This window comes from Salvelinus alpinus, chromosome 10 (assembly GCF_045679555.1).
Source record: "Salvelinus alpinus chromosome 10, SLU_Salpinus.1, whole genome shotgun sequence".
In the NCBI taxonomy this organism is placed as follows: domain Eukaryota; kingdom Metazoa; phylum Chordata; class Actinopteri; order Salmoniformes; family Salmonidae; genus Salvelinus; species Salvelinus alpinus.
Genome location: NC_092095.1, coordinates 36,183,385 through 36,209,724, shown reverse-complemented (window position 1 = coordinate 36,209,724; position 26,340 = coordinate 36,183,385). Strand labels below are relative to the sequence as shown.

The window sequence follows — 26,340 nt, the reverse complement described above, 5'->3', positions numbered from 1 at the left end:
CAATGGCTGGGAAGAAATGCATTCAATACGTTTAAAATTGCAAATGTTCAGGAAAAGCAAGTGACGCCTGAAATGTTTTTCACTTGGACCGTGTCACTATTTAATGCCTACAATTCATAATTACACAGCTACAGCATGCATGTGTCACAATGGATACAAGGCCATGCATCATATTGAAAGCAGCATTTCAGATGCCATCAAAAGGCTCATAGTGAGAGTAAAAGTATTCAATAGATTACATCCATTATTTCACTACCTTGGGAACCTAATACGTTCTGTCTTTATTGAAGGATAATGTGATATATGTCCCTCAGCAACCACCGAACAACAATGTGAATACATAACCATCACATATCTGGTTGACATGAAGCTTTATTGGTGGGTGTTTATAGAAAAGGAAACTCACACGCATTCCATCTCCCCTGGCATTGGGCATGAATAAAAGCAAATTGACAATAAACTAAACCAATCAAAGAATATCAAATAAAACAGTTCTGTAAAGAGTTATAAACATGTTCAACACAGGAACTTCCATCCCAGGTTTCCATCCCATCCGAAGCAGTGGAGCGTAAAAACCGAGTGACAAGCCATTTTGAGAGGAGAGAAAGTGAGATGGCTACTTTGGTGTTACTGTTCTCTTTGGTGCAGACAGTGACAATATTTCACTCAGTGCAGACAAAACCTACAGTATATTGTTGTATGATTTCTACATCAATCAATCAAAAATATTTTTTAAAGCCCTTTTTTACATAAGTGTCTTTTTGATCAGCAATTCTTCTATATTTTTTGCTCTTTTGCCTTTAAGATAAGCCAAGTTCTCTGGTCTCTGGACAGTTGTCTCTCTAACCTCATATGGGTCTTTAAAGGGATAGTTCACCCAAATTCGCCTAAATCATTTGGATGACCTATCCCTTTAAGGTTTAAAGACTCCCCTATACTTTTATTTCCTTCAGGGTCTCTGGCATCATCACTTACATTCCTGTTACAGGCTCTTCCAGACCATGCACATCCATTACATTTACTCTGCTACATCACATCCCTTTAAAGTGGCAGTTAGCAGTAGAAACAATAACAAAGCCACTACTGTTTTGGTAAAAAGCTGATGGATGGGGCTGGAGATATGTAACCACTCTCAAATTCATAGACAGATCTATGAACTGAACAGCCTTGATACCAACACTATTTTTAACCATGTTTTGAGGCTATGTAGTGTTTGTTTACATTTACTTTGTTTACAAACATTGGAGTTAAACAAGTTTAGGGCTCTATTCAATCCGTAAAGCTGAAACGTTAAGCTGAAGCGTAAAGCTGAAACGTTAAGCTGAAGCGTTACAGATTCCGCGAGAGAAATGTAAAGGTCATTTCCGATTGAGCCGTCATATACAGCGTTTACCGTGAATGTAGTCTCTGCTAAAGCGGGAACATTGCCTTTAAATTTCAATCACGCTGTGAAGCTCAACTTCCACGATGTAGATTGAATAGAGCCCATATACTTTCGCTTCTCATGGGGTACAATAGTTGAACTAAGCTCATGAGGCATTTATAAGTTATATTCTTCAAGAATCAATGGGTACATATCATTCATTTATAAGTGCAGAAATGGATGTAGCTACTGCTGATTGCCCCTTTAAAAAACAAACTAGAAATATTTCAGAAAGTACGTTTGATGAAAAATGTATAATTCCATTCAGAGGAGACAAATTATGACCGAATGTGCACATGCTCATGCTAAGGTCCTCCGGTCCTACCATTTGTGATGAGTGCAAAATCCAGAAAAAAACAGAATAGCTCCTCTCTACTGACATCTTCAAAAATAAATAAACTATGGCCTCTACTGGCAGTTCTACTGGTAATGAAAGTTGAACTGCGTAGAGAACACAGCAGAGCCATGAGGACAGAAAACAGACCTTGACAAAGTCTAATGTCTTGCATAGAAGATGGCTAATGAGATTTGCTGTTTGCACTGAGAAGTTGATAGACAAGGGGAGACCTGGCACAGTGGTGGGCTGGTGGTGGGCTGGCATGGTTTGACAAATTCCTGTAACTTTCCCAAAATTCCCAGGTTTTCCAGAAAACCTGTGGTTGGAGGATCCGGATTTCCTGCTTATTCCCTCTTGATTCCGGGAATCGTCCAACTGGGATTTCTACAAAATCTGGAATCTTTGGAAGAGTAACCTGAATTTGGCAACCCTACGGCTGAGTTGTGATAATCTACTGATGTCCTCCGAATGACACGTACAGGGAAGGGCGGAGCCATGGTGGTGCTTTAGAACCAGGCACCAATTCGAGGAGCCAATCGAGGTGTTCTCTTCTTTTTGAGCTCCGCCTCCTGCCTCCAAGGATATTTCTTCCTCTTGGTGTCCATGTGTCCTACGGAGAAATGGCATAATCAAACAGAAAATGACATGCTACTAACGTCGGCAGAATGTGTTCCAGATCTACACTTCTATATTCCTCAATACTTCATTATTGACATTATAACTTATCAGGCATAAACTTACACAATGTCCTGGTAAAAGTGTAAACTCCTTTGCTTATCTTTAAAAAAAACGTCAAATAGCAAAAAATCTAACCCCAGTCCATTCCCAACATAATAAAAATAATAAAAAATACATATATATATATTTCACCTTTATTTAACCAGATAGGCCAGTTGAGAACAAGTTCTAATTTACAACTGCGACCTGGCCAAGATAAAGCAAAGCAGTGCGACACAAACAACAACAGAGTTACACATGGAACAAGCGTACACAATATATATATTTTTTTGAATAAGTCTATATACGGTGTGTGCAAATGGCGTGAGGAGGTAAGGCAATAAATAGGCCATAGTAGCGAAGTATTTACAATTTAGCTAATTGAGGCCTCATCATAACCAGAAGACCCTTGTGTGTTTACACGCACACTAATAAATTCGATATGAAACTGATTATGTCATCTCAATCTTTATCTTAAAAGGTCAAAATCGAAGTACGCATACGCCAGTTAAAACACCTGTTTTTCTGAGCAATGTCTGCAATTACTTGGACATGTAAACACATTCATCTGCGTTCCATCTGTGTATTTAATCTGCGCATGTGCTAGCACCAGCCGAGCGAGCCTTCCTTTTTAGCGCGAGTTCGGAACATCTTAATGTATGCATCTTAGAAATCGTTTTCGCAGACAAACTTTATACAGTATGTCGGAACTTAGAGTAAAATATGCTTCCCAAAAATGACATGGTCAGAATGCCATCAGGTAGCCTGATTTCAAATGTGTCCATGTAAACGGGATTATTAGGGAACTCGTTCTTCTTGCAAAGCACGTAAACGTTTTTGTCAAACTATCATATCAATCTGACTATCCACAATAATCGCATTACTGTGTGCATGTAACCGTACTCAATGTGTCAGGGACACCCCACTCGCAGTTTTTTTCTTGTTCAATGAAAGTCAATGGACTAAGTCAGAGAGGCAGAGGTGAAGCGAGAGCGTTTTCTCCACCAAAAAACGGTACACCTTAAGCAGATCATTAATTATTAAGCAAGTGAGGATTTTTTGTCTCTGATATAAGTGTGATGCACGTGACGTGACATCCTGGAAGATATCGGAGTTATCCCTGTTTAAATCCAAGGCAGTCTATGCATATTCACGAGGACGATGAATTTGAAATACGTTCACCATAGAATTCAGGCGGTTGATGACAACACCCCTCATCAAATAATTAACACCCCTCATCGAATATTCAAAGAAGGACTCCAATCCAAAAAGAGGAATAGGCGTGGCTTGACAGCTTGCTGTTCTGAGTTTGTGGACAACGATCCAGACCCAGCTGCTTTTGCATTGGTGTCTATGGGAGACTCGCCCCGTGAGGTAGACCAGAACCGACCGTTTTTTCAATGGTACATCGGCCTGAGGGAACTATCTTTGAGTGTGTGTAAGATAATTGCATGGCTTTTGCATTTGACCCCTGGAGGAAAACAGAGGATGACCTGTGACCTTGAGTCATTACACTGCAGATCAACAGAGCCCTCTAATGAACACTTCAGTCCTTTCATTCCCCTCAATGTTGACCTCTACCAGTCTGCCTCTGTCACTGGCCTTTTGTTTAGCCACCCATTACAACAACAACCAATTAGCTGTCGTTATTAAGGTGTTAGCTCTTGTCTTTAAACAAAGCTTAGCCTGGAGGCCATTGATTAATCCATCTGAAACAAACACCACATTAAGTGTGGTGTACAATCAACAACTTCATTAACAACGTAAAGGTTTAGGAACGCAACAAATTGAATTTGAATTAAAATGGAAATATGTGTCCCTTTCAGTCTCAACAGAAGTCATTACAACCTCCTGTTTAGAAAATGTATTTTATAAGCCCCTTTGACATCAGCAGTTGTCACAAAGTGCTTTACAGTTTACTCTAGAACCAGCCTGATCACTTCGATTTCGGGTGTCTAAAAATGTCCCCAGAACATCGATATATGTCTTTCTCTTCGCTCACCCCCAAAAATGTGAACGATTGCCCAGAACTGTGGATTTAATGTGTAAAAAAATAGAGGTTTATCCATAACACGTTGAATTTCAAAGGGAAACTATGTTGACACAGCAGGCCTGTTCCTGGGTCTCTCTGTACAACCTCCACACCTTAGAGCTTTTCACCTCAGGACAGAACACTAAGTTGGGGACACACACCTCTGGCGAGTCCCAGGCTCTGTTGGCCGCGCTCTTCGTCTTCCTCTGGGGGGTTCTGTGGGCTATTCCTCAGGAAGCGTTGGTGGGAGGGGAGACCAAGGAGGGTGTTCTGTTGCCGGTTGTCATCTTCCAGACCTGCAGGGGTGGTCAGAGTAGTTAGCAGGGATCTGCGAGCAGAACACACATCTGTAAATATAAACTAGATGACAGTCCCAGCTGCAACACCTCAGAGTTTGTACACAGTTTATACCGGTGCAATTGATGGTTCATTGGCAGCACATGCTAATGTTAAGTGATAGCATGAAGGGCGATATGATTCTCCGGGAGAATCTGATATAAAGGCATCAATCGCGATCAGACGGAGACAGCACTAAGTCATCCCGCATCTGGTAGATGTAAATCTACCTTTATCAACCAACTCCTGCATGGTCAAAGGCAGTGCTACAAAGACCCACATAAAGCTGATAAGAGGTACCCTGGGCCTGCCCACCCATGGTGAGTGGATGAATCTGAGCTGTCAAAACCATTTTTATACAAGGCCTTGAATCATGACTTATGGGGAGGGAGAATCTCCTTTATGTTGCAATATGAAGCCTGTTAAGCTGTATTGGCCACGTATTAATAAAGTGATCATTCTCACACAATTATAGGCATCAGCTGTGGTGCTCGTTAAACGTCTCTATTCTGAACAGTCCCTGTTGAAGTACAATGTGACGTCCTTGACCCGAGAAACACAATCCAAGTGAGAACGAGAAGCTTCTCCGATTATATGTTGCCTATAAAGAACACAAGTGTGATTCAAACCTGTGTAGCCATACCAGGAAAACCAAGAGGATGAAACGCAAAGATCTTCAAACATCCCCTCTGGCTGCAGCAACCAGTTGCTTTCATATTGCAACCATAAAGTTCAGTCATATTTCACGTGGCCGCGCTTTATTGTGATTAGTCATGCAAATAAAATGAGATTTTGTTATTTTCCCTTGGTAATTTACATTTATATTGAATTAGTTGCAGCGTATAAGGGGAGACTTATTATGCTCAGATTACACCGGCAGATTTCACCGCCATTGTGTTTTGTAATTAAGGGGGGGGGGGGGGGGGGGTAGAGGACAAGAAAGGAGCCAGATGCTCTCTCGTGCCGAACCTGTTTTCATTTAGAGAAAGGTCTACACCAACTTTCAAACCCCCTCCATCATCCTTCCGTCATTTCCAACAGTCAAGCCTTTAACAAATCACATGCCATTAGAGTGACATATCAAACCAGGGGAGGTGCTTAGGGACACACTGGCCAATCTGCTTGGAATAAGAGTAGACCCAAGTGCTGCACTGCATGTAAACTGCATTGAAAAAAATTGCCTTGGAGGACACTGCGTTCTATTCTGGGCTTTACAAGGTATACACAAGGATGACCTTTTGTAACATACAATTATACACAAGTATTTCGCACATTTTCTGAGTCGGACTAGATCTATTAACTACTTCAAAGTAAAGCGTTGTATGCCTCAAGTCTCTTACTGTATTTTCTCTCTCTCAGCAGTTTAGGTCCTGTGTGTTTGTGTTGTGCCATTTTGGCCTGACTGGCACTAGCCACTAAGGTAACAAACGTGTTTCTCTCTCTCTTTCTCTAATTTCTGGATGCGTGACCCTTTTCTCAGCCACTAATTATTTCATCTACGTAGTTGTTGAAACTCCATCTTCATAGTTATCAAGCTCCAAATCATATCATGAATTGCCACTGGCTTTGATGAAAGCCAGAGTGTCTATGTATGCGGATGACTCAACACTATACATGTCAGCTACTACAGCTACTGAAATGACTGCAACACTTAACAAAGAGCTGCAGTTAGTTTCAGAGTGGGTGGCAAGGAATAAGTTAGTCGTAAATATTTCTAAAACTAAAAGCATTGTATTTGGGACAAATCATTCACTAAACCCTAAATTGAGCAAGTTGAGGTGACTAAACTGCTTGGAGTTACCCTGGATTGTAAACTGTCATGGTCAAAACATATTGATACAACAGTAGCTAAGATGGGGAGAAGTATGTCCACGATAAGGCGCTGCTCTACCTTCTTGACAGCACTGTAAAATTAGATTTAAAAAAACACCTTATGGAACAGCGGGGATTGTGAAGCAACACAAACATTGGCACAGACACATACATACACACACACACACACACACACACAATAACAAATGCACTACACACACATACACATGGATTTAGTACTGTAGATATGTGGTAGTGGTGGAGTAGGGGCCTGAGGGCACACAGTGTGTTGTGAAATCTGTGAATGTATTGTAATGTTTTAAAAATGGTATAAACTGGCTTAATTTTGATGGACCCCAGGCTGCAGGGCAGCAGCTAATGGGGATCCATAATAAATACAAATATCACTTGTCCAATCTGCAGACATGGCAGAGAAAGTAAAAACAGGTGGGAAGGATGCTGGAAGGTAGCGGACAATTGGATAAGCCGGTCCTCACTCAGGCTGTAATAAACCTTGTCTGAGACAAAGGAAAAAGTACGGTGAGACTTTGTCGATGTCCCAAATGGCTCCCTATATAGTGCAGTACTATTGACCAAATCTTTATGGGCCTTGGTCAAAGGTAGTGCACTACATTGGGCTTAGGTCACCATTTGGGACGCAGCTTTCAACTCACTGGATGAATAGACTTCTTATTACCGTGAGGTCAGCAATCACGACCCTGGCAAATTTGCAGTCTATGTTGCGAGAGGCAAGCGGGCGCAATAGTCTTTTATAAAGGATGCCAAACAAATCAGTTTCCAAAGTCCACATCCCAAATGGAGGATTGACACCGCAGAGTGATAATCCCCTCGGTGGAGTAACACACACAATTGGTGGTTTACGGCTCAGGTATTCCCCTGGCTCCGGTCTGCTTCTAGCTCTGAAAGACAACTAATCCAAGTGCATATTCCCTTCTGCAGACTGCCTGAATATCTAAATAAGGTTTGCATTGGAGAAATGGAGAGTAATTGCATTTTACCGTGTGAGAATCCAGGGCCGTGAGGCGTATTGTCAACATGTCCCTGCTCTGCGGATCAATATTTGTTTCTATTATGAGGTCGTTACCTGGGCGATAAGACTCCCCGCCCCACAGAGCTGTGTAATCCATTATCATTTAATTAATTTAAACAAAACAATATCAAACTGCATTGATGATAATGAGATATTTTAATAGTCATAAGGCAGCCTTTTATTTTCTGGATCAAAGACTTAATTTGACTACAGAGCAGACGTTCCCGCTTCTCCATGCATACATTTAGATCCATTGTCTGAAGGGTGCCTATCATTTGTTTTGTTTCAGTCCAGGGCGTACGAGTCTACATCCAGACACTCACTCACTCTTACATACCTTAATCATGTTGGCCAAACCTTATGTAGGCCTACTGGATTTGACTGCGCTGAAGGCGGCCACACACTGTTGGTTGGGCTTGAACATCCAACCCCTATCAACGTAATCGATTTATCGATGCAAAAGTCTGCTAATCTTCCCCATAGTCTCTCCCTCCCCCATGTTTTAATATACATCCCGGCCAGGCGGCCAGCAGAAGTCTGCCGAGGTGACACCACTGCTGAGCACACCGATAATGACTACGTTGTCAAGGGTACCCTATCCCCTATATAGTGCACTACTTTTGACCAGAGCCTTATGGTCCCTGGTCAAATGTTGTGCACTATAACAGAGAACAAGATGTCATTTTGTGCCCATGTTCAAACGCGGTCAGGCAACAGCTGGGTTTGTCCCGGTGTTAGCCTCCATCTCCTCCATAAAGCAGCCGACAACCCTGGCGTTGATGGAGGCCAGAGATGGGCCTGCTACTCCAAGCGATGACAGTTGCGTAGAATGCAATTCGAACAGGATGCTGCCTGCTGCGACCAGGAAGCCATTTTGTGGCCCCGGGACAGGAAATCAAAAAATGATCGGTCATTAGTGATGGATGAGCATGAGATCCAGCCTTTCAGTTTTCAATCATAAAAGCTTACCGGTGGTCATTTCTCATATTGTTGCCTCTAGCAACTGCATGAGCAATCGCAAGAACTCCTGTGCTCACGGAGGTGCGGCCATCTTGACCATAAAGTGGCTTGTGGTTCGAGACATAGATAGTAGTATCATGTCATTGCTCATTCCACCTTGTTATGGTAGTTAAACTAGTAGGGCTAGTCACAACAAAGCTAGACGTATGTAAAGAGATTGACAGGCTGACAGACAGCCCAGTGGTTCAGCCACTGAAGAAAGTGAACTACAGAAGCAACAATAGACTTTCAGTACATCAAAGAGATTAACTAGTATAATTACATTGTGTGGCTGACAACTACAGACAGGGGAAGACAGCTCATCTCTGCCATTTGGGACATAAACACTCTATTCCCTACATAGGCCACTACTTTTGGCCATAGCCCTATGGAGTCTGGTCAAAAGTAGCACACTATATAGGAAATTGGGTGTCCTTTGGCAGGCACGCTAGTACCTACCTTCTTCCACTGTGCGAGTCCACATTAATAATGTATACGCATCCACTTAAAAGATGAGTAAATAATATATACATTTGCAATGTCAGACATTTAGGTTACAGGTATGCAGTGTAGCAGAATGTTTTTTGTTTTGCAGCATACGCAAAAATTCAGTGTGAATGTGACTTTGGTCCAAGAGAGTAAAATACATTTGAGTTTGTTTTTGTTAAGCTGGAAGGCATTTTACATTACAATAACCAAATACAAGCTGTTTTTAGAACTTGAGAACACAAACATTTCTACCTGAGAATTAGGATTCACTTGTGAATCTTAGAGTTATGTTTTCGTACAGTATAATATTTAATGTCAAAAATCACAACCTGTAGGTAGAGCTACAGGTAACTGCCAAAATAAAGGAAACATCAACATAAAGTGTCTTAATAGGGTGTTGTGCCACCACGAGCCAGAACAGCTTTAATGCGCCTTGGCATAGATTCTACAAGTGTCTGGAACTCTGTTGGAGGGAGGCGACACCATTCTTCCACAATAAATACCATAACTTTGGTGTGTTGATGGAAAGCGCTGTCTCAGGCACTGCTCCAGAATCTCCCATTAGTGTTCAATTGGGTTGAGATCTGGTGACGGAGACGGCCATGGCTTACATTGTTTTCATGCTTATCAAACCGTTCAGTGACCACTCGCACCCTGTGGATGGGGGCACTGTCATCCTATGGGGGCATAGCCATGGTAGCCAAAATAATGGCCTGCCCAGCATTTTTATACATGACCCTAAGCATGATACGATGTTAATTGCTTAATTACTTCAGGAACCACACTTGTGTGGAAGCACCTGCTTTCAATATACTTTGTATCCCTCATTTACTCAAGTTTTTCTATTATTTTGGCAGTTACTTGTAGAATAGAATAGGGTGATGTCATCCTCTCCTGTTAATGTAGAAACAGTGCAACCTAGTGCCAGGAACATGCTCTACAACACAGGGAGAGAGGAAGAACTACACTGTCTTCCGGGTTGTCTTCAGGCCTACATTTCAACATTTGTTGTGTACAACACCTAACTCGTTTGTAATAAATGCAGATTCAATTATTTAATCATTACAAAATACCGTTGCGTTCTATTGCGTTTTAACAAAGAAATGCAATGGCAGTTTTCAGTCAGCAGGAGGAGCTATTGCACCGTGGAAAAATACTTCCTACCGTCATTTCATTACAATTGAGGAAATCAATATATTCAAGCCCTACATTCATTTTAATTATGTTTTCATAATCAAAGCCGTAATCTTGCCCCTGGCTCAAACAGTTATTAAAAAGCAAATGGGAAGACTAATTCAAGCTGCTTTTCTGACCTTAAAATATATTTGTCTCCCACCGAGGGCAAAGTGTGTTGTAATTCAATTGAATGCAAGGCCTTAACAAGAATTGTTAAATTTTTTAACAGCAGTGCTAGTCCCGGTATTTATCCAGGGACCTTGACTCTCCTTACAAATGTCAGCTCTACCACAGTGGAGGGTACAATAATCTCTTCCACTCATCAGCACATCTCCCCCCCACACACACACACAGGTAACCTGAGCCAGGCAGCCACAAGGACAGGGCCACAATGTCACCTAGCAACGCAGCCACATCTTCAATCAACCTTCAGGTGAGAATTAAAACCAACAGAGCAGCAGAGTGATGGAAAAATGGCTGCCACAGCTGAAGGGATTTGAAGGACAAATAGAGCTGTAAGCCAACATTGTGAAATACAGGATCGTATTGACTAGACACCAAACAGAAGAAAACAGACAAACAGGGAGGGACTACCTGAGCTTATCCAGTAAGAAATGCTTATCGTTTTCCTAGGCAAAATGTTTTTCAATAGTATGCATTCATGCATTCAACCCAAGGACGGTCAGCTAAGGGTCTATTACAATGTGCCTGTGTGTGTTGCATCTTTCTTTTAGAAGTTTCCCATGAGAGGATGGTGGTTCTTACACAAAACAAAAATGGGACAGTCAACTGCGTCGAGAGGCCTGTTCTCTCTGCTCTCGTTGCTCCACAGTGACAGCTTTCTCCCCTCATGTAACGCCTCTCACAAAAATGCACTGAAGCTTGTGTAAATAAACGGACCCCCTTTTAGCACATTCCTCAGAACTGCTGTGCACGACTAATCTGTTTTACACGCACACACCCAAATATACACCCTCAAAAACACACACTTCCCTTCTACCGCAGGCCAGGGCATCAGAAACAGCTGTAACCCCTTGTGCCAACTGCTGCCAGTCTGCAACCACCTGTACCCACTGCCATTGTCAGACAGTGGCACGGCTGGACAGCATCTGAACAAAACCGGCCAGTGCTGAGGGACAATACAAGCCGGGCTACGTCTCAAATGGCACCCTATTCCCAATATAGTGCACTACTTTTGGCCAGGGCCCATAAGGCTCTGGTCTAAAGTAGTGCACTGTGTAGGTAACAGGGTACCATTTGAAGAAGCAGCCCAGTCTCCATAATAAGACATTGCATTGAACATCGAAGCAGTGCCGATTTGTTTTAAACCTAGTGGTTTATAAAAAACAAAAACACTGGTAATCACATCTGATAAACAGATCACATGTTGCTAGATGAAGGACAAAACAGACACCGTCTGCATCCCAAATGGCACCGTTTCCTATTTAGTGCACTATATAGGGAATAGGGTGCAATTGGGACGCAACCACTGTGCTGTGACGGCTGGGGAAAACGCTGAGGTGAGGATGTGTATAACTCCCATTCTCTAAGCAAACACATCACATTTACTGATACTAGGAGGGCAAGGGAGGACATGGGACACAGCTTAATGGATTCAAGAGGGGGTGTGTGAGTGTAGGAATACGTACATTTTGTTGAGCTGGACATTCTTGGCCAAAGGCATCTAATACTGCCATAGTGTATCTTATGTTGATGCTAGCTAATTATTCTATACTGATAGTCCATGACATGACAGCTATCACTGAATGAATTTGATACGATGCACCACTATAAAAATGCAGGTGTAATCAATTAGCTTAGCAGTAAAACGATTTCATTAGTAGGTTAAAATGAACACGCGAGTGTGATGAGTGAGTTTTATTGAAAAACAGTGAGGGTGGTTTCTTTTTCTGTTTGTGTGAAGCAGGGGTCATCAAGTAAGCACACACATTGAGGGGAGTGTGTGGGTGTCACTCAAGCAAAACAGAATCACACACACACACTCATTGTGAATGCAACAGCCCCTATATAAGGGTTCAAGCTGAGATTTATTGACCAATGTATCTTTTTTAGTTTTTTTTTTTACAAAGTACACAAAATCCCCTGTATAGAGATAGATATACACAGTACCAGTCAAAAGTTTGGACACACCATAATCACCCGACCTCAACCCAATTGAGATGGTTTGGGATGAGTTGGACCGCAAAGTGAAGGAAAAGCAGCAAACAAGTGCTCAGCATATGTGGAAACTACTTCAAGACTGTTAAAGCATTCCAGGTGAAGCTGGTTGAGAGAATGTCAAGAGTGTGCAAAGGGTGGCTACTTTGAAGAATCTCAAATACAAATTATATTTTGATTTATTTAACACTTTTTTGGTTACTACATGATTCCATGTGCTATTTCATAGTTTTGACGTCTTCACTGATATTCTACAATGTAGAACATAGTAAAAAATATCGAAAAACCCTTGAATGAGTAGGTCTCCAAACTTTTGACCGGTACACTATATAGTCTCTGTTTATGGTTTAGGATGAGTTGATGAAACAGTTACAGTCAGGAACATGAACAGCCTTGTCATTGGCAATCATGCAGAGATGAAAGAAACACTCCTATTGCAAAACAAGCAAACAAACAGAAAGCAAAAACAAAGTGCACATGAACACTATATCAATGCATTAATCCTTTAAAAGTGTTCATCTGAAACATAGGAGCACGAAAATGGTTTAAAAAAGGTTAGAGAGGTGTGGTTTGAGTTGGGGAAAAACAAACAGTTAAAGCTGAGATAGTTCAAAGCAGTCCCATGCTTTGATGAAATGTACAGCTTGTGCCCTTGGCTTCTAGAACTAAACGGCCAAGAAGTCCACACATGGAAAAACTGCAATACAGAAAAATAAATGAATAGTACAAATCAGTAATAAACAGCGGTCCTAGTAATAGAATGGTCCCAAAACAAAAAAAGTGAAACGGGAATAAATACAACCGTATTTGAATGTCCCTCACTCCTGTGGCTAAACTCAGTTGAGAACACATTTCCTCGCCATGAGGAATGTTAACTACGAATGTCAACAGGGGAGAGAGAGGAGAGAAACCAACCGCCAATAAGGTCACGACCCTGAGCAGCATCGTCACGCTGAGTTAGTTTAGTTTGTTTCCAGGTCAGGTGTGAGTATTTCAAACGTTGTGCAGAGGTCATCACTTGTTATCCAGTCTTAGGAGCTGCTCCTTACCGTTGACGGTTAGAGACTTTAACTGACCGTCTTCCTCCACCTCCACCCTCTCCTGGCCATTCTCCACAATCCTGCAGGAGATAAAAAACAGACTTAGAACAGATATTATTTGAAATCATAACCTTGTTAAGTGTTACTCTGTTTTTCTCTATTCCGACTGTCTTGATGAATCGGACTACAACGTCATAGGAAAGTCCTGTTTGTTTTTATTTTGAGGAAACTATCCCTTTGTCCTCACCCTGTGTTTTAAAGTCAGTGAAGCATTGACTTCATTGACTGGGCTAGCTGTGCTGAGCAGTGCAGTGCTGTACCGTTTTGTGGTGATTTGTCTGCCGTTAATGAACTTGGTGGAGGTAGACACCGAGCGGGAGCACATTCCTCCTCCACCTCCACCCCCGAAAGATGAAGAGGAAAACGAGGCGAAGCCTCCACCACCCATATGTCCTAGGGAGGTGAAACCTAGGAAGGACACACACAGAGCTTACGAGTAAGCATTTCATTTTACTGGTCACACTCTCATATACCCACTCCAAATCCCACCATTTCTCCTTTTGACATTTTCATATCAATTGAGTCTGTAGCTAAGAACTGTGTGAAACTTATCATAGGGTAACATCAGGATAGATCTCATTAGGATAGATCGCATTAAAGGAAAAGTAACATCAAATAATGTTTCAGCTCTCTGGGTGACATTCGTCTTACAAACACACCCGTGAATGAAACGCATAGTAACATTTCAAATAGATGGGATTGAATTACGACATGATTTAAATTGTAACAACTTCCGTGAGAAGAAGGTTTAGTTTAACCAGAGTTTTAGTACACACATATTTGAAGTATTACCGTGCTGCAGGGGAAGCGCACCTGAACCAAACCCTGTGAAGCCCGCCCCGAAGGGGGGGAAGCCACCAAACCCGTGGAAGAAGGATCCTCCGGTCCTGCTTTGGTTCACCACCCGCTGCCTGTGTCCCCCACCGAAGAAGTCGTCGTCTGCTGGGGAGAGGGGAGAGACAATGACAACACATTAGTCAAGTTCACTTTCACCCACATAGCAGTACCCAATTGTCATACTTGAGTAAAAGTAAACAAATATTAATAGAAAATGACTCCAGTAAAAGTCACCAAGTAAAATACTACTTGAGTAAAAGTCTAAAAGTATTTGGTTTGAAATATACTTTATTACCAAAAGTAAAAATGGTTTCATAAGATCATCTTTTTACAGACATCATTTACAAACAAAGCATTTGTATTTCGTGAGTCCATTAATCCACCAGATCAGAGGCAGTAGGAATGACCAGGTATATTCTCTTGATGCGTGAATTGGGACCATTTTCCTGTCCTGCTAAGTATTAAAAATGTAAGGAGTACTTTTGCGTGTCAGGGAAAATGTATGGAGTAAAAAGTACATCATTTTACTTAGGAATGTAGTGAAGTAAAAGAAGTAAAAAATATAAAAAGTAAAGTACAGATACCACAATAACCTACTTTAGTACTTTAAAGTATTTTTAAACCACTGGACATGGCATAGGCCTATCTACACTGAACAAAAATATAAACGCTACATGCAACAATTTCAAAGATTTTACTGAGTTACAGTTCATATAAGGATACCAGTCAATTTAAATACATTTATTTGGCCATAATCTAGGGATTTCACATGACTGGTCACAGATACCTTAAAAAACAAAACAAAGGGCGTGGATCAGAAAACCAGTCAGAATGTAGCGCGACACATCTCCTTTGCATAGTTGTGATCAGACTGTTGAATGTTGTCCCACTCATCTTCAATGGCTGTACGAAGTTGCTGGATATTGGCAGGAACCGGAACACGCTGTTGTAAACGTCAATCCAGAGCATCTCAAACATGCTCAATGGGTGACATGTCTGGGGAGTATGCAGGCTGTGGAAGAACTGGGACATTTTCAGCTTCCAGGAATGGTCTACAGATCCTTGCGACATGGGGCTGTAGATTATCATGCTGAAACATGTCAGCAGATGAATGGCACAACAATGGGCCTCAGTATCTCATCACGTTACCTCTGCGCATTCAAATTGCTTAGATAATGAACACAATTGCATTTTGTCCGTAGCTTATGCCTACCCATACCATAACCCCAACGCCATTATGGGGCCCTCTGTTCACAACGTTGACATCCGAAACCGCTCGCCCACACGGCGCCATACACGCTGTCTGCCATCTGCCCAGTACAGTCGAAAGCGGGATTCATCCGTGAAGAGCACACTTCCCCAGCGTGCCAGTAGCCATCGAAGGTGAGAATTTACCTATTGAAGTTGGTTACGACACCAAACTGCAGTCAGGTCAAGACCCAGGTGAGGACGATGAGCACGCAGATGAGCTTCCCTGAGACGGTTTCTGACAGTTCGTGCAGATATTCTTTGGTTGTGCAAACCCACAGTTTTGTCAGCTCTGCGGGTGTCTGGTCTCAGACGATCCCGCAGGTGAAGAAGCCGGATGTGGAGGTCCTGGGCTGGGCGGGGTTACACCTGGTCTGTGGTTGTGAGGACGGCTGGATGTACTGCCAAATTCCCTAAAACGACGTTGGAGGCAGTTTAAGGTAGAGAAATTAATATTAAATTATCTGCAACAACTCTTGTGGACATTCCTGCAGTCAGCATGACAATTGCACGCTCCCTCAACTTGAGACATTTGTGGCATTGTGTTGTGACAAAACTGCACATTTTAGAGTGTTGTTTTATTGTTCCCAGCACAAAGTGCAACTGTATAATGATCGTGCTGTTTAATCAGCTTCTTGATATGCCACACCTGTCAGGTGGATGGATTATCTTGGCAAAGGAGAAATGCTCACTAACAGGGATGTATATAAATCTGCACAAAATTTGAGAGAAATAAGCTTTTTGTGCTTATGGAAAATTTCTGGGATCTTTATTTCAGTTCATAAAACACGGGACCAACACTTTACATGTTGCGTTTATTTTTGTTGTTGAGTATAAATACATATCTATAAATTGAGCTGGATTATTCACTGATGTCGTGTCCCCATTCCCCAAAGGGTAAAGTGCATTAACCTACAGACTTTTTGGAAGGAAATGTCTGATATATCACAAATAATATTTGAGGGGTTTTGGTTTAATTTTCAACCGGATAAAAAAAAAATAAAAAAAAATAAAGAGTTCAATCATTTACAGTATCACAGAGGTTTGTGTTAGTCTTAACCAGAAATGTCTGCAGTAGTCACATGGGAGATCTTCCCACAGGGACAGACGTGCTTGTGCTGAGAAAAATAGCTGCCCTCCACGTTAGAAAGAAAAATCCCCTGCTGCTTCCGCTCTCCAATCCACCACAATGTCAGAATTCATTTATTAATTGGATCGTTTATGCATGAGGGCCCTGAGGACTCAGTCACACTCCCTCTCCCCTTAGAAAAGGGCCGTATTAAACCCAGCCGCAAGCTCTCCATAAAGCCTCCCTCTAATCCTCTCCGTATTCCATTGTGCATCTCAAATGGACTGACCCCCACCACAATGTGGTGACCCCCCCACCACAGGAGGTCTCCACTGCAACTGGAACTGGGGGTGAGTCCTAAATGGCAACCTATTCCCTATATAGTGCATTACTTTTGACCAGAGCTCATGACTATGGGCCCCTAGTCAAAAGGAGTGCACCAAGTAAGGAATAGGGTGCCATTTGGGATGCAGCGGAGCATGGAAGATGTTTCTAACGAGGCTGGTCATAATATCATTTATGATCTAGAATTAAAACCCTTCTTGTTTATCTCAGTGTCCCTTGATGTGACTTATTTTGTTATGTTGTTAGGAGAGGATATAATGTAGCAGGGTTATTTATAATATATGGACTTGAAAATGGCCTTTGAAAGCTATTGCTAAACTCAGCCAATGTTCGGTGACTTGCGGTTACGGAAGGTGTTGTTTTGACCAATGGGAGACGTGTTGTAGTAGGGAGCCTATTGGCTCAGCCAGTGGTGTAAAAGCCGGTATCTGCTCAGCGAATGACAGCGAGGCATCCACGGTTCACCCACAGAGCTCTAAATATGGAGGCGAGCCTCAGACAGTGGACGGATATGAGAGCCTACATCATTCAGCTGGAATGCTTTCAAAAATAGCTTCTGTATTAAAATAAGACCAGTTGTAATAGCGTCAGACGCATGTGTCTGTGTGTGTGGAAACATGTGAAACAGGGGAGGGGTTACAATAATACTTGATGGATGTTTGTGGTGTAGGAGTATGCAGGAAGCTCCGAGGTTGATACATTTTACAGGTTGCTTTCGCATATGTTACGCATTTTAGTGTAATCCGATTACAATATTTTTTGCTGGTAACGTAATAAACTACTGTTTTTTAAATGTATTTTTAAAATCAGATTACATGTAACTGATTACATGTAACTTCTTGAACTGCACTGTTGGTTAAGGGCTTGTAAGTAAGCATTTCACGGTAAAGTCTACACTTTAAGCGGTAAAGTGTAGACTTACACTTCACGGTGAAGTCTACACAAATAAAGTTTGATTTGATTAGTTCTTTTTTTGTAATCATATGTAGTCAGTTACTCCCCAACCCTGCCTACTCCCTCACTATATAGGGAATAAGGTGCCAGTTGGGACGCATCCACAGAGTGCAGAGGACAGCTGTTGCTGTTTACTCCCAGGTTGGCAGTGTCCAGCAGCAGCATCAGACAGCATGTCCTCAATGCAGCCGGTAAGAGGATAGTACCTGCTAGGCTGATGGCATGGAGCACCACACTATGGTCCTGGTTTAATAGGTGTCCCTGTTTGCTCGTAAACTTGACATTTTAACCCAGACCATCCAGGCTATCCAGTCTGTGGTTGGAAGAGTCTAAAGGATGCAATGGCTGTTTTGTTTTTCTTCTCGAAAGCCAGTTCTATGGGTAATACAGTACCCACCCGCCCCTCTAGCCAAGAGGCATGGTGATTGTATAGCTGGCTGTCATTATGCCAGCTGGTGCTGATGGTTTGTCAGTCAGTCACTAGACACAGCAGCAGCTTGGGGTCCTGCTAAGACTAGTAAAACACACGAGGGGTTAACTGACTGCTAAAGTCCTGAGTCACACCCAGGCTACTACAGTTAGGCTAGACGGGAACCTGAGCACAGTCCTGGCTGCCTCCGGGGAGGGATTTTACTTTTTGGTCCACTAGCCGCAGTGGTTGCCCAAATTGACCAGATACTCAATTTGTTTACAAGTCACATTTTTTGATAAATCACAGAAAACGCATAGAATAGCATGTATTGAGCGGTTTTCAAATAGATTTCATAGAACAGACAGCCGGCCAGACAGACAGACCTATTCCAGCAGGCAAGGTCTCCATCTCTCTCTATATTGTTTGAACCAGATATTGAACCTATGCTGTACCCCACTTTCACAACTGTAGCATTGAGATTCTCTCTTCCTGAGCTGACACACACTCTCAAAGAGTTGTATTTATTTATTTATTTTTACATGTGGGCTTTGTATCAAACAATAAACTGCTCCCAAATGCTCTGTGACCACCGCCAATGTTGCTGGTAAGAATAGACATTCTACCAGCCAATGCCAAAATCGACCAGCAATTCACTGGTGGATGGTGTTAATTTCCCACCCTGGCTACCTCATTAACCCCTAACCAGTCTGCAGTGTAGCCAGTTCTCTGTACAATTCTCTGTAACAGCAACATAAACACTACGTAAACACTACGATTAGGCAGGCCAGCAAACAGCCCAGTCGGTCTCTTCCAGCCAGCAAGATTGACTCGGATTGGCTCACAATTAGTAGCATGTCCACAGGGGGTTTAGAACGTGAATCTAGTTGTGGGTATATCGACAATGAAAAGGTCAGGAATGTCCAAGGATTTAAAAAGCACAGACCTCGCTCGAGGCAGCGTTGAACATCGTAATCTCAATTCCTGCATCAGTTTTGGTGATCAAAGCCATATCGGTTATATCAACAGTATAGTGATAGATTCCTATTGAATATTATCTACACAGGGATAAGCGGTTACTTTTAGCAACATCACATCCAATGTTGAGCAAACTTGGATGAATTGTACATAATAAAAGTAGTCAAAGAGACAGAGCGTACCAAAGTATGGCTCCATCCTCAATCACTCTCCTTCCACTCTATAGAATAAGGGCAATTTCCATTGGTGTCTCTGGGAGCTAGGTTCTCTCTGTGCATTCTCTGGCCTCAGTTGGAGGAAAAGACTTACCGAAGAAATCGGCAAATGGATCTCGACCTCCGAAGAATTCCCTGAAGACATCCTCGGGATTACGGAATGTGAACCCGCCACTGAAGTGATCACCATTGTGATAATGCCCTCCTGGAAGAAACAAGAACATACAATGAGAGTTACTGCGCGATAGCAACATATTCCTGGTCTTGCAGTACGCATGGCGATCTGAACATAGTTCAACTACTCAAGGGAACTATGAGGGTAGCATGGCACTACGAGGCTTAGTTGACAGCTAATGGTTTTGGGTCCTCAGAAAGAAGAGAAGAAAAAAAAGAGCGAGGTTGATATTGCCCGATCAGGTTTATGGTAACACACTGAAGTTGACCCCATAGAGCTGTACATTGGTAGAAGCAAAAAAAACACTTCTCCTTGGCATGCTAGCTAGCTTCATGTGTCATTTCAGACATTTTGTCATAATACAGTATCATATAACATACACGTTTAACCTCCATATTTCCTAGAGAGGCTCTACATATCAAAACAAAGAGTAATGTATACCTCTGCCTCCGTTTCCAGCCAGGCCTTCTTTACCATATCGGTCATACTGGTTCTTCTTGTTTGCTAGGGATACAAAGAAAAGGAGGGATTAAGAGATCTGAAACTGTCAGGCAATGGTCACCGTGGATGTGTCCCAATTGGCAACCTATTCCCTATGTGGCACACTACTTTTGACCAGAGCTCTATGGGCCATGGTCTGATCTTGGTCAAAAGTAGAACACTATGGAATAGGGTGCCATTTAGGGCACTTTGAACTTGACAAAGTGTCGTTTCTGTTCTCCATTTAAATGAAAGATCGCTGCGACCTTTGGATAATAATAGCTTCCTGGATATGAAACAGATCCTGCCTCATTCTCATAACTTGATACGCGAGGTACATGTGAAATGGTCTTAGTGGCTCCTTATTACTGCCTGCTTAGTTATAATGTATAGACAAATCTATTGATTTGAATCTTGCAAATTACACTCACTTAATGTTTTAGAGTTAACATTCAAAGAGTTAAAACATCAAGCTCAATCTCAGTCTTTAAGACCCTTCCTTCTACCCAGTGAGAAAACACTATGAAAAATACGTCATTTCAATGGCAAAACTGGTTGAAATCATGTCTTATCAACCGTCTTAAGATACTTTCTCCTAAGTCTTAATATCCTTCCTCCAAGACCTCATAATCTTCCACCTGTGCTCTTCTTTCACCGATAGGTTTACAATTCTGTCTCGGAGGTGAATGCTGGGAAAAGCCCCAGTCAAAAACCTGAGAGTGTACGATGCAGACAAACCATTGGACAAGTGGACAGAGCGTGGCTGTTTATGCCCATTTTCATGAAAGTCATAAATGACCAACCCCATAACTTGATGTGCGGAAAAAGTGAAACGACAACAAGCGTGACTACTTAAAGGCTGGTACGAGAACCAAAAGAGGAAAGTCGATGTTCAAGTGTGTATACTCCACAGCACAAACGGTCCTGACGTGTGCTTCGAAGGGAAACAATTACTGGCCTGTTAGCTGCTGTTGCTGGGAGAGCAGTACATAACGGGGACAAATAAATCAAGACATTACAGTTCTCTGTTGTGCTCAGGCCTACACTTGCATCCCAAATGACACCCTATTCCCTATGTAGTACACTACTTTTGACCAGGGCCCGTGAAAAGTAGTGCACTGCATAGGGAATAGGGTGCAGTTTAGGACACAGCTTACATCTCAGCGCTGTCAAGTACATAGATCATTTTAGTCCTGTAACAGACAGACAAAGGGTTATTTTCAATGTGGACAAAGACAATAGTTATGGTATGTTCACCATCTGGCAGCAACACATGACTGGTCATATGTTAGGGTGGAAACAAAGAAGTGAAAACATCATAAAGACACCTAGGGTGATAGGCTAATGTACCTTTTTGAAGCTAAAACATCTTTTGGGGGGGGATTTTAAATCAGTCATATAATCTGTATAGCAGAGCGATATCACTAATCAAGAAGGCCTAGACCTCATGTGTGCATGCTATGTAGCTAGCTGTCCACCACATTGTACAATTTTACAGGTTGCAGTCGCGTAATGTTACTCATTTTAGTGTAAAGGGTTCTTGTAACGTTTCGAAAATGTACACCGAGTGTACAAAACATTAAGGACACCCGCTCTTTCCATGACCAGGTTAAAGCTATGATCCCTTATTGATGTCACTTGTTAAATCCACTTAAAAATCAGAGTAGATGAAGGGGAGGTTAAAGAAGGATTTTTAAGCCTTAGACATGGATTGGTTTTTGTGTGCCATTTAGAGGGTGAATAAGCAAGAGAAAATATTTAAAGTTCCTTTGGACAGGGTATGGCAGTAGGTGCAACGGTTTGGTTCAAGAACTGCAACGCTGCAGTTTCACGTTTTTGTTTTTTTCGTCGTTTCATTTTTTTTACGACCGGATGTGGGAATGGGATCCGGGATTCGTGACATGTGCATTAGCGTTTGTGTTTGCATTTTTGTGTTTGCAAACCGTCCATAATGTGGAGTCTTAGGTGGAGGGGGGAATCTTACCGTCTGACAGGACCTCATAGGCTTCTGAAAGCTCTTTGAACTTCCTCTCTGCGTCTTCCTTGTTGTCTGGGTTCTTGTCTGGATGCCACTTTAGTGCTAGCTTTCTGTACCTACAGTATGGCAGATTACATATTTTACTACACAGACATGTAAAGCCCAAAGATACCACTCTCATTTGTCATCTAAGGAGATTGGTAATCTCACCATTCATTTCATAACAAATACTAACTACGTATAACCGTCAATATACCACATTGTTCCATGTGTAGTAAATCAATTGAGGCGTTCTTTTATCATTTGCGGATAAAATTGTGGGTTGACGACTGAGGGCTGACCAGGAGAGTGCAAGTATCAATTCTTAACAGATAATTGCTCAAACTGTTAGCTGAATTGCTAACAGAGGATTTCAAAAAAAGATTCAGTTGTCCGATTTCATCATTGAAATTACACAACCCTCTGTGTCATGACACTTAATTGGAAGACAAAAAATAAATAAAAGCAAACACAAGTGCAGGCAGAGCAGAAGGGCGTTTTTAAGGCTGCTAGCTCAATTCTCACCCTCCCAGCAAAAAAAAAAAAAAAATATATATATATATATATATATATATATATATATATATATATATATATATATATATATATATATATATATATATATATATATATATATATATATATAAAAAAAGGGAGGCTATATATATATATATATATAAAAAAAGGGAGGCAGTGTAAACTCCATGGCTCTGCAGTCCAGGACAGCAGTTTGTACTGATTCAGCAGTTCTCTCGGACTAAGCCAGGCCTGCAGCAGACAGTGGCTACGTCCCAAATGGTTCCCTATATATAAAAAATAAATTATATTTAACCTTTATTTAACTAGGCAACTCAGTTAAGAACAGATTCTTATTTACAATGACGGCCTACCAAAAGGCAAATGGCTTCCTGAGGGGACGGGGGCTGGGATGAAAATAAAATACAAATAGGTCAAAACACGATCACGACAAGCTAGACACCACAACACTACAATAAGAGAGACCTAAGACAACATAGCATGGCAGCAACACAACATGACAACATGGTAGCAGCACAACATTGTAGCAGCACAAAACATGGTACACATTATTGGGCACAGACAACAGCACAAAGGGCAAGGTAGAGACAACAATACATCACACGAAGCAGCCACAACTGTCAGTAAGAGTGTCCATGACTGAGTCTTTGAAGAGCTGGAGACAAAGCGGTCCAGTTTGAGTGTTTGTTGCAGCTCGTTCCAGTCGCTAGCTGCAGCGAAGTGAAAAGAGGCGCGACCCAGGGATGTGCGCGCTTTGGGGACCTTTAACAGAATGTGACTGGAGGAACGGGTGCACTACTTATGACCCACACTAAATAGAAACTAGGGTGCCATTACGGACACATGCACTATGGAGGATGGGCCTGACTCAGAGCTCCTCCGTAAGGCTGCATAGAGACCACAGAGTAGGGATTTAGCCTTTTACGACAATATATTCTGCTGAGAAGGAGCACATTAAGACCTAGGACTCCATGCAGACCTAGGGCCATAGGAGTCGAGCTTCTCTGTGGAGGAGTGCTGATCTAGGATGAGGTCTTCCCTGTCCATGTAATCTTATCAATTAGGATCTAAAAGGCTAAACTGATTTGAGAGCAGCACTTCTACGCAGACGCTGGACACATACCGCCCCTGTAAAAAGGGTGTCCAAACTCACCTACAGGGAAAGACAAAAACAAAAAACAACAAGAGCACTGGTGGGGTGTTTCAGGCCCGAGGTAAACGGCATCTTGGTCGTAAGGCAGCAGTCTCACCTGAAGGTAGGGCAGGCCAGCCAAATAGGAACGATTAGTCGGCCGCCCAAGGCGGCAGATTGGCGAGGGCGGCATTTCCCGAGCTAAACTGACCAAGACTTGCAACACACATACCTTAAAGAATTCTGCCCAAAAACAATGTCAATTTCTCTCACCCAGTGGCATATGGGTTACTTAGGTGAGCGATGATGCCACCCCGTGATAAGAAGTAGGCCTAACCACTTTGTCAGCAGGGGCGCAAATTATTATCCATGCCCAGTGTGCCTCTCCACGGTGTTGTTGGAGACGCACCGCTGCGGCGCTCCACAATGTTCAGTAAAAAAAATGGACATAAATCATGTAGCCTATGGTACAAAAAGTACCGTTTTCTGTAGCCTATAGGCTGGAGATACTTTGTACATCATGCATGTTTCTCCGATCAAATAGCCTAACCTAAATGGAGCCCAATCAAATTTAAAAAAATGTGCTTAGATGTGAATATGACATTTTAACAAACAACCATAAAAACAGGAAAGGTCAAAATCTGGAATGGAAAATCAGGCTCCTAACAACTGCTGTCCAGGAATTTCAACCAATGATGTATATAAACCCTGGATTGCTATCTATTGGCCATTGAATAGAGTAGCCACCGGTCAGCCATATTGGTACCCCTCAGGAAGAGCAGTGGTATAGGAATGAATGGAATGCTACAGTGTTTCAATTAAAATGTTTCAAAGACAAAAACACTTTAGGAAAATGCATTTGCAAAGCTTCCAAAATATTTTTTACAATGGCGGAGTACCAAGATGGCTGAGCGATGGCTTTAATACAGCGCCCCCTGCCAGTCATCCAGGGTTTATATACACTACATGAACAAAAGTATGTGGACACCTGTTATAAAGTGGTTGAATACTTATTGACTGAAGACATTTCAGCTTTTAATACATTTGTGAAAAATTCAAAAAACATATTTCCACGTTGACATAAAATTGAGATTTTATCCATTTTAAATTCAGGCTGAAACAACAAAATGTGGAAAAAGTAAAAGGGGTGTGAATGCTTTCTATATACAGTACATGACCAAAAATATGTGGACATGTGCTCATTCCAAAATCACAGGCATTATTATGGAGTTGGACCCCCCTTATCTGCTATAACACCCTCCACTCTTCTGGGAAAGCTTTCCACTAGATTTTGGAACATTGCTGCAGGGACTTGCTTTCATTCAGCCCCAAGAGTATTAGTGAGATCGGGCACTGAAGTTGGGCAATTAGACCTGGCTCACAGTCGGTGTTCCAATTCATCCCAAAGGAGTTCAATGGGGTTGAGGTCAGGGCTCTGTGCAGGCGTGTCAAGTTCTTCCACACCGATCGACAAACCATTTCTGTACGGACCTCGCTTTTTGCACGGGGCATTGTCATGTTGAAACAGGAAAGGGCCTTCCCCAAAACTGATATCACAAAGTTGGAAGCACAGAATCGTCTAGAATGTCATTGTATGCTGTAGCGTTAAGAGTTCCCTTCACTGGAACTAAGGAGCCTGAACCATGAAAAACAGCCCCAGACCATTATTCCTCCTCCACCAAACTGTACAGTTGGGCACTATGCAGTCAGGCAGCTAGTGTTCTCCTGGCATCAAACCCAGATTTGTCCTTTGGACAGCCAGATGGTGAAGAGTGATTCATCACGACAGAGACGCGTTCCCACTGATCTTAGGCTTGTGTGTGGCTGCTGGGACATGGAAACCCATTTCATGACACTCCCTGACGTTGCTTCCAGAGGCAGTTTGGAAGTGGGTAGTGAGTGTTGCAACCGAGGACAGGCGATTTCTACACGCTATGCACTTCAGCACTCAGAGGTCCGGTTCTGTAAGTTTGTGGCCTATCACTTTGCGGCTGAGCCGTTTTTGCTCCTAGACCTTTCCACTTCACAATAACAGCACTTACAGTTGACCGGGGCAGCTCTAGCTGTGCAGAAATTTGACTTACTGACTTGTTGGAAAGGTGGCATCCTATGATGGTAGCATGTTGTAAGTCACTGAGCTCTTCAGTAAGGCCATTCTACTGCCAATGTTTGTCTATGGAGATTGCATGGCTATGTGCTCGATTTCATACACCTGTCAGGAACGGGTGTGGCTAAAATAGCCGAAACCACTAATTTGAAGGGGTGTCCACATACTTTTGAGTATATAGCGTACA

The 26,340-nt window shown here is 42.3% G+C and overlaps 1 protein-coding gene across 8 annotated transcripts in view; it reads right to left on the bottom strand.

The window, feature by feature from the left end:
• Positions 1–354: 354 nt before the first annotated feature.
• dnajb6b (DnaJ heat shock protein family (Hsp40) member B6b) overlaps positions 355–26,340 on the bottom strand; it is a 48,904-nt gene continuing 22,918 nt past the window's right edge. For 3 of the 8 annotated variants that reach the window (XM_071329102.1, XM_071329103.1, XM_071329104.1), the window contains exons 3-10: positions 22,345–22,454; positions 20,322–20,384; positions 19,800–19,910; positions 14,443–14,592; positions 13,911–14,058; positions 13,600–13,670; positions 4,671–4,805; positions 355–2,370 (exon numbers count right to left, since the gene is read on the bottom strand). In XM_071329102.1, the coding sequence (XP_071185203.1) occupies positions 2,267–2,370; positions 4,671–4,805; positions 13,600–13,670; positions 13,911–14,058; positions 14,443–14,592; positions 19,800–19,910; positions 20,322–20,384; positions 22,345–22,454 (892 nt within the window). In that variant the 3' untranslated portion in view covers positions 355–2,266. Of the gene's footprint in view, positions 2,371–4,670; positions 4,806–12,235; positions 13,671–13,910; positions 14,059–14,442; positions 14,593–19,799; positions 19,911–20,321; positions 20,385–22,344; positions 22,455–26,340 lie in introns of those variants that run through there. The other 5 variants (XM_071329106.1, XM_071329107.1, XM_071329110.1 and 2 more) reach the window with 5 other exon arrangements.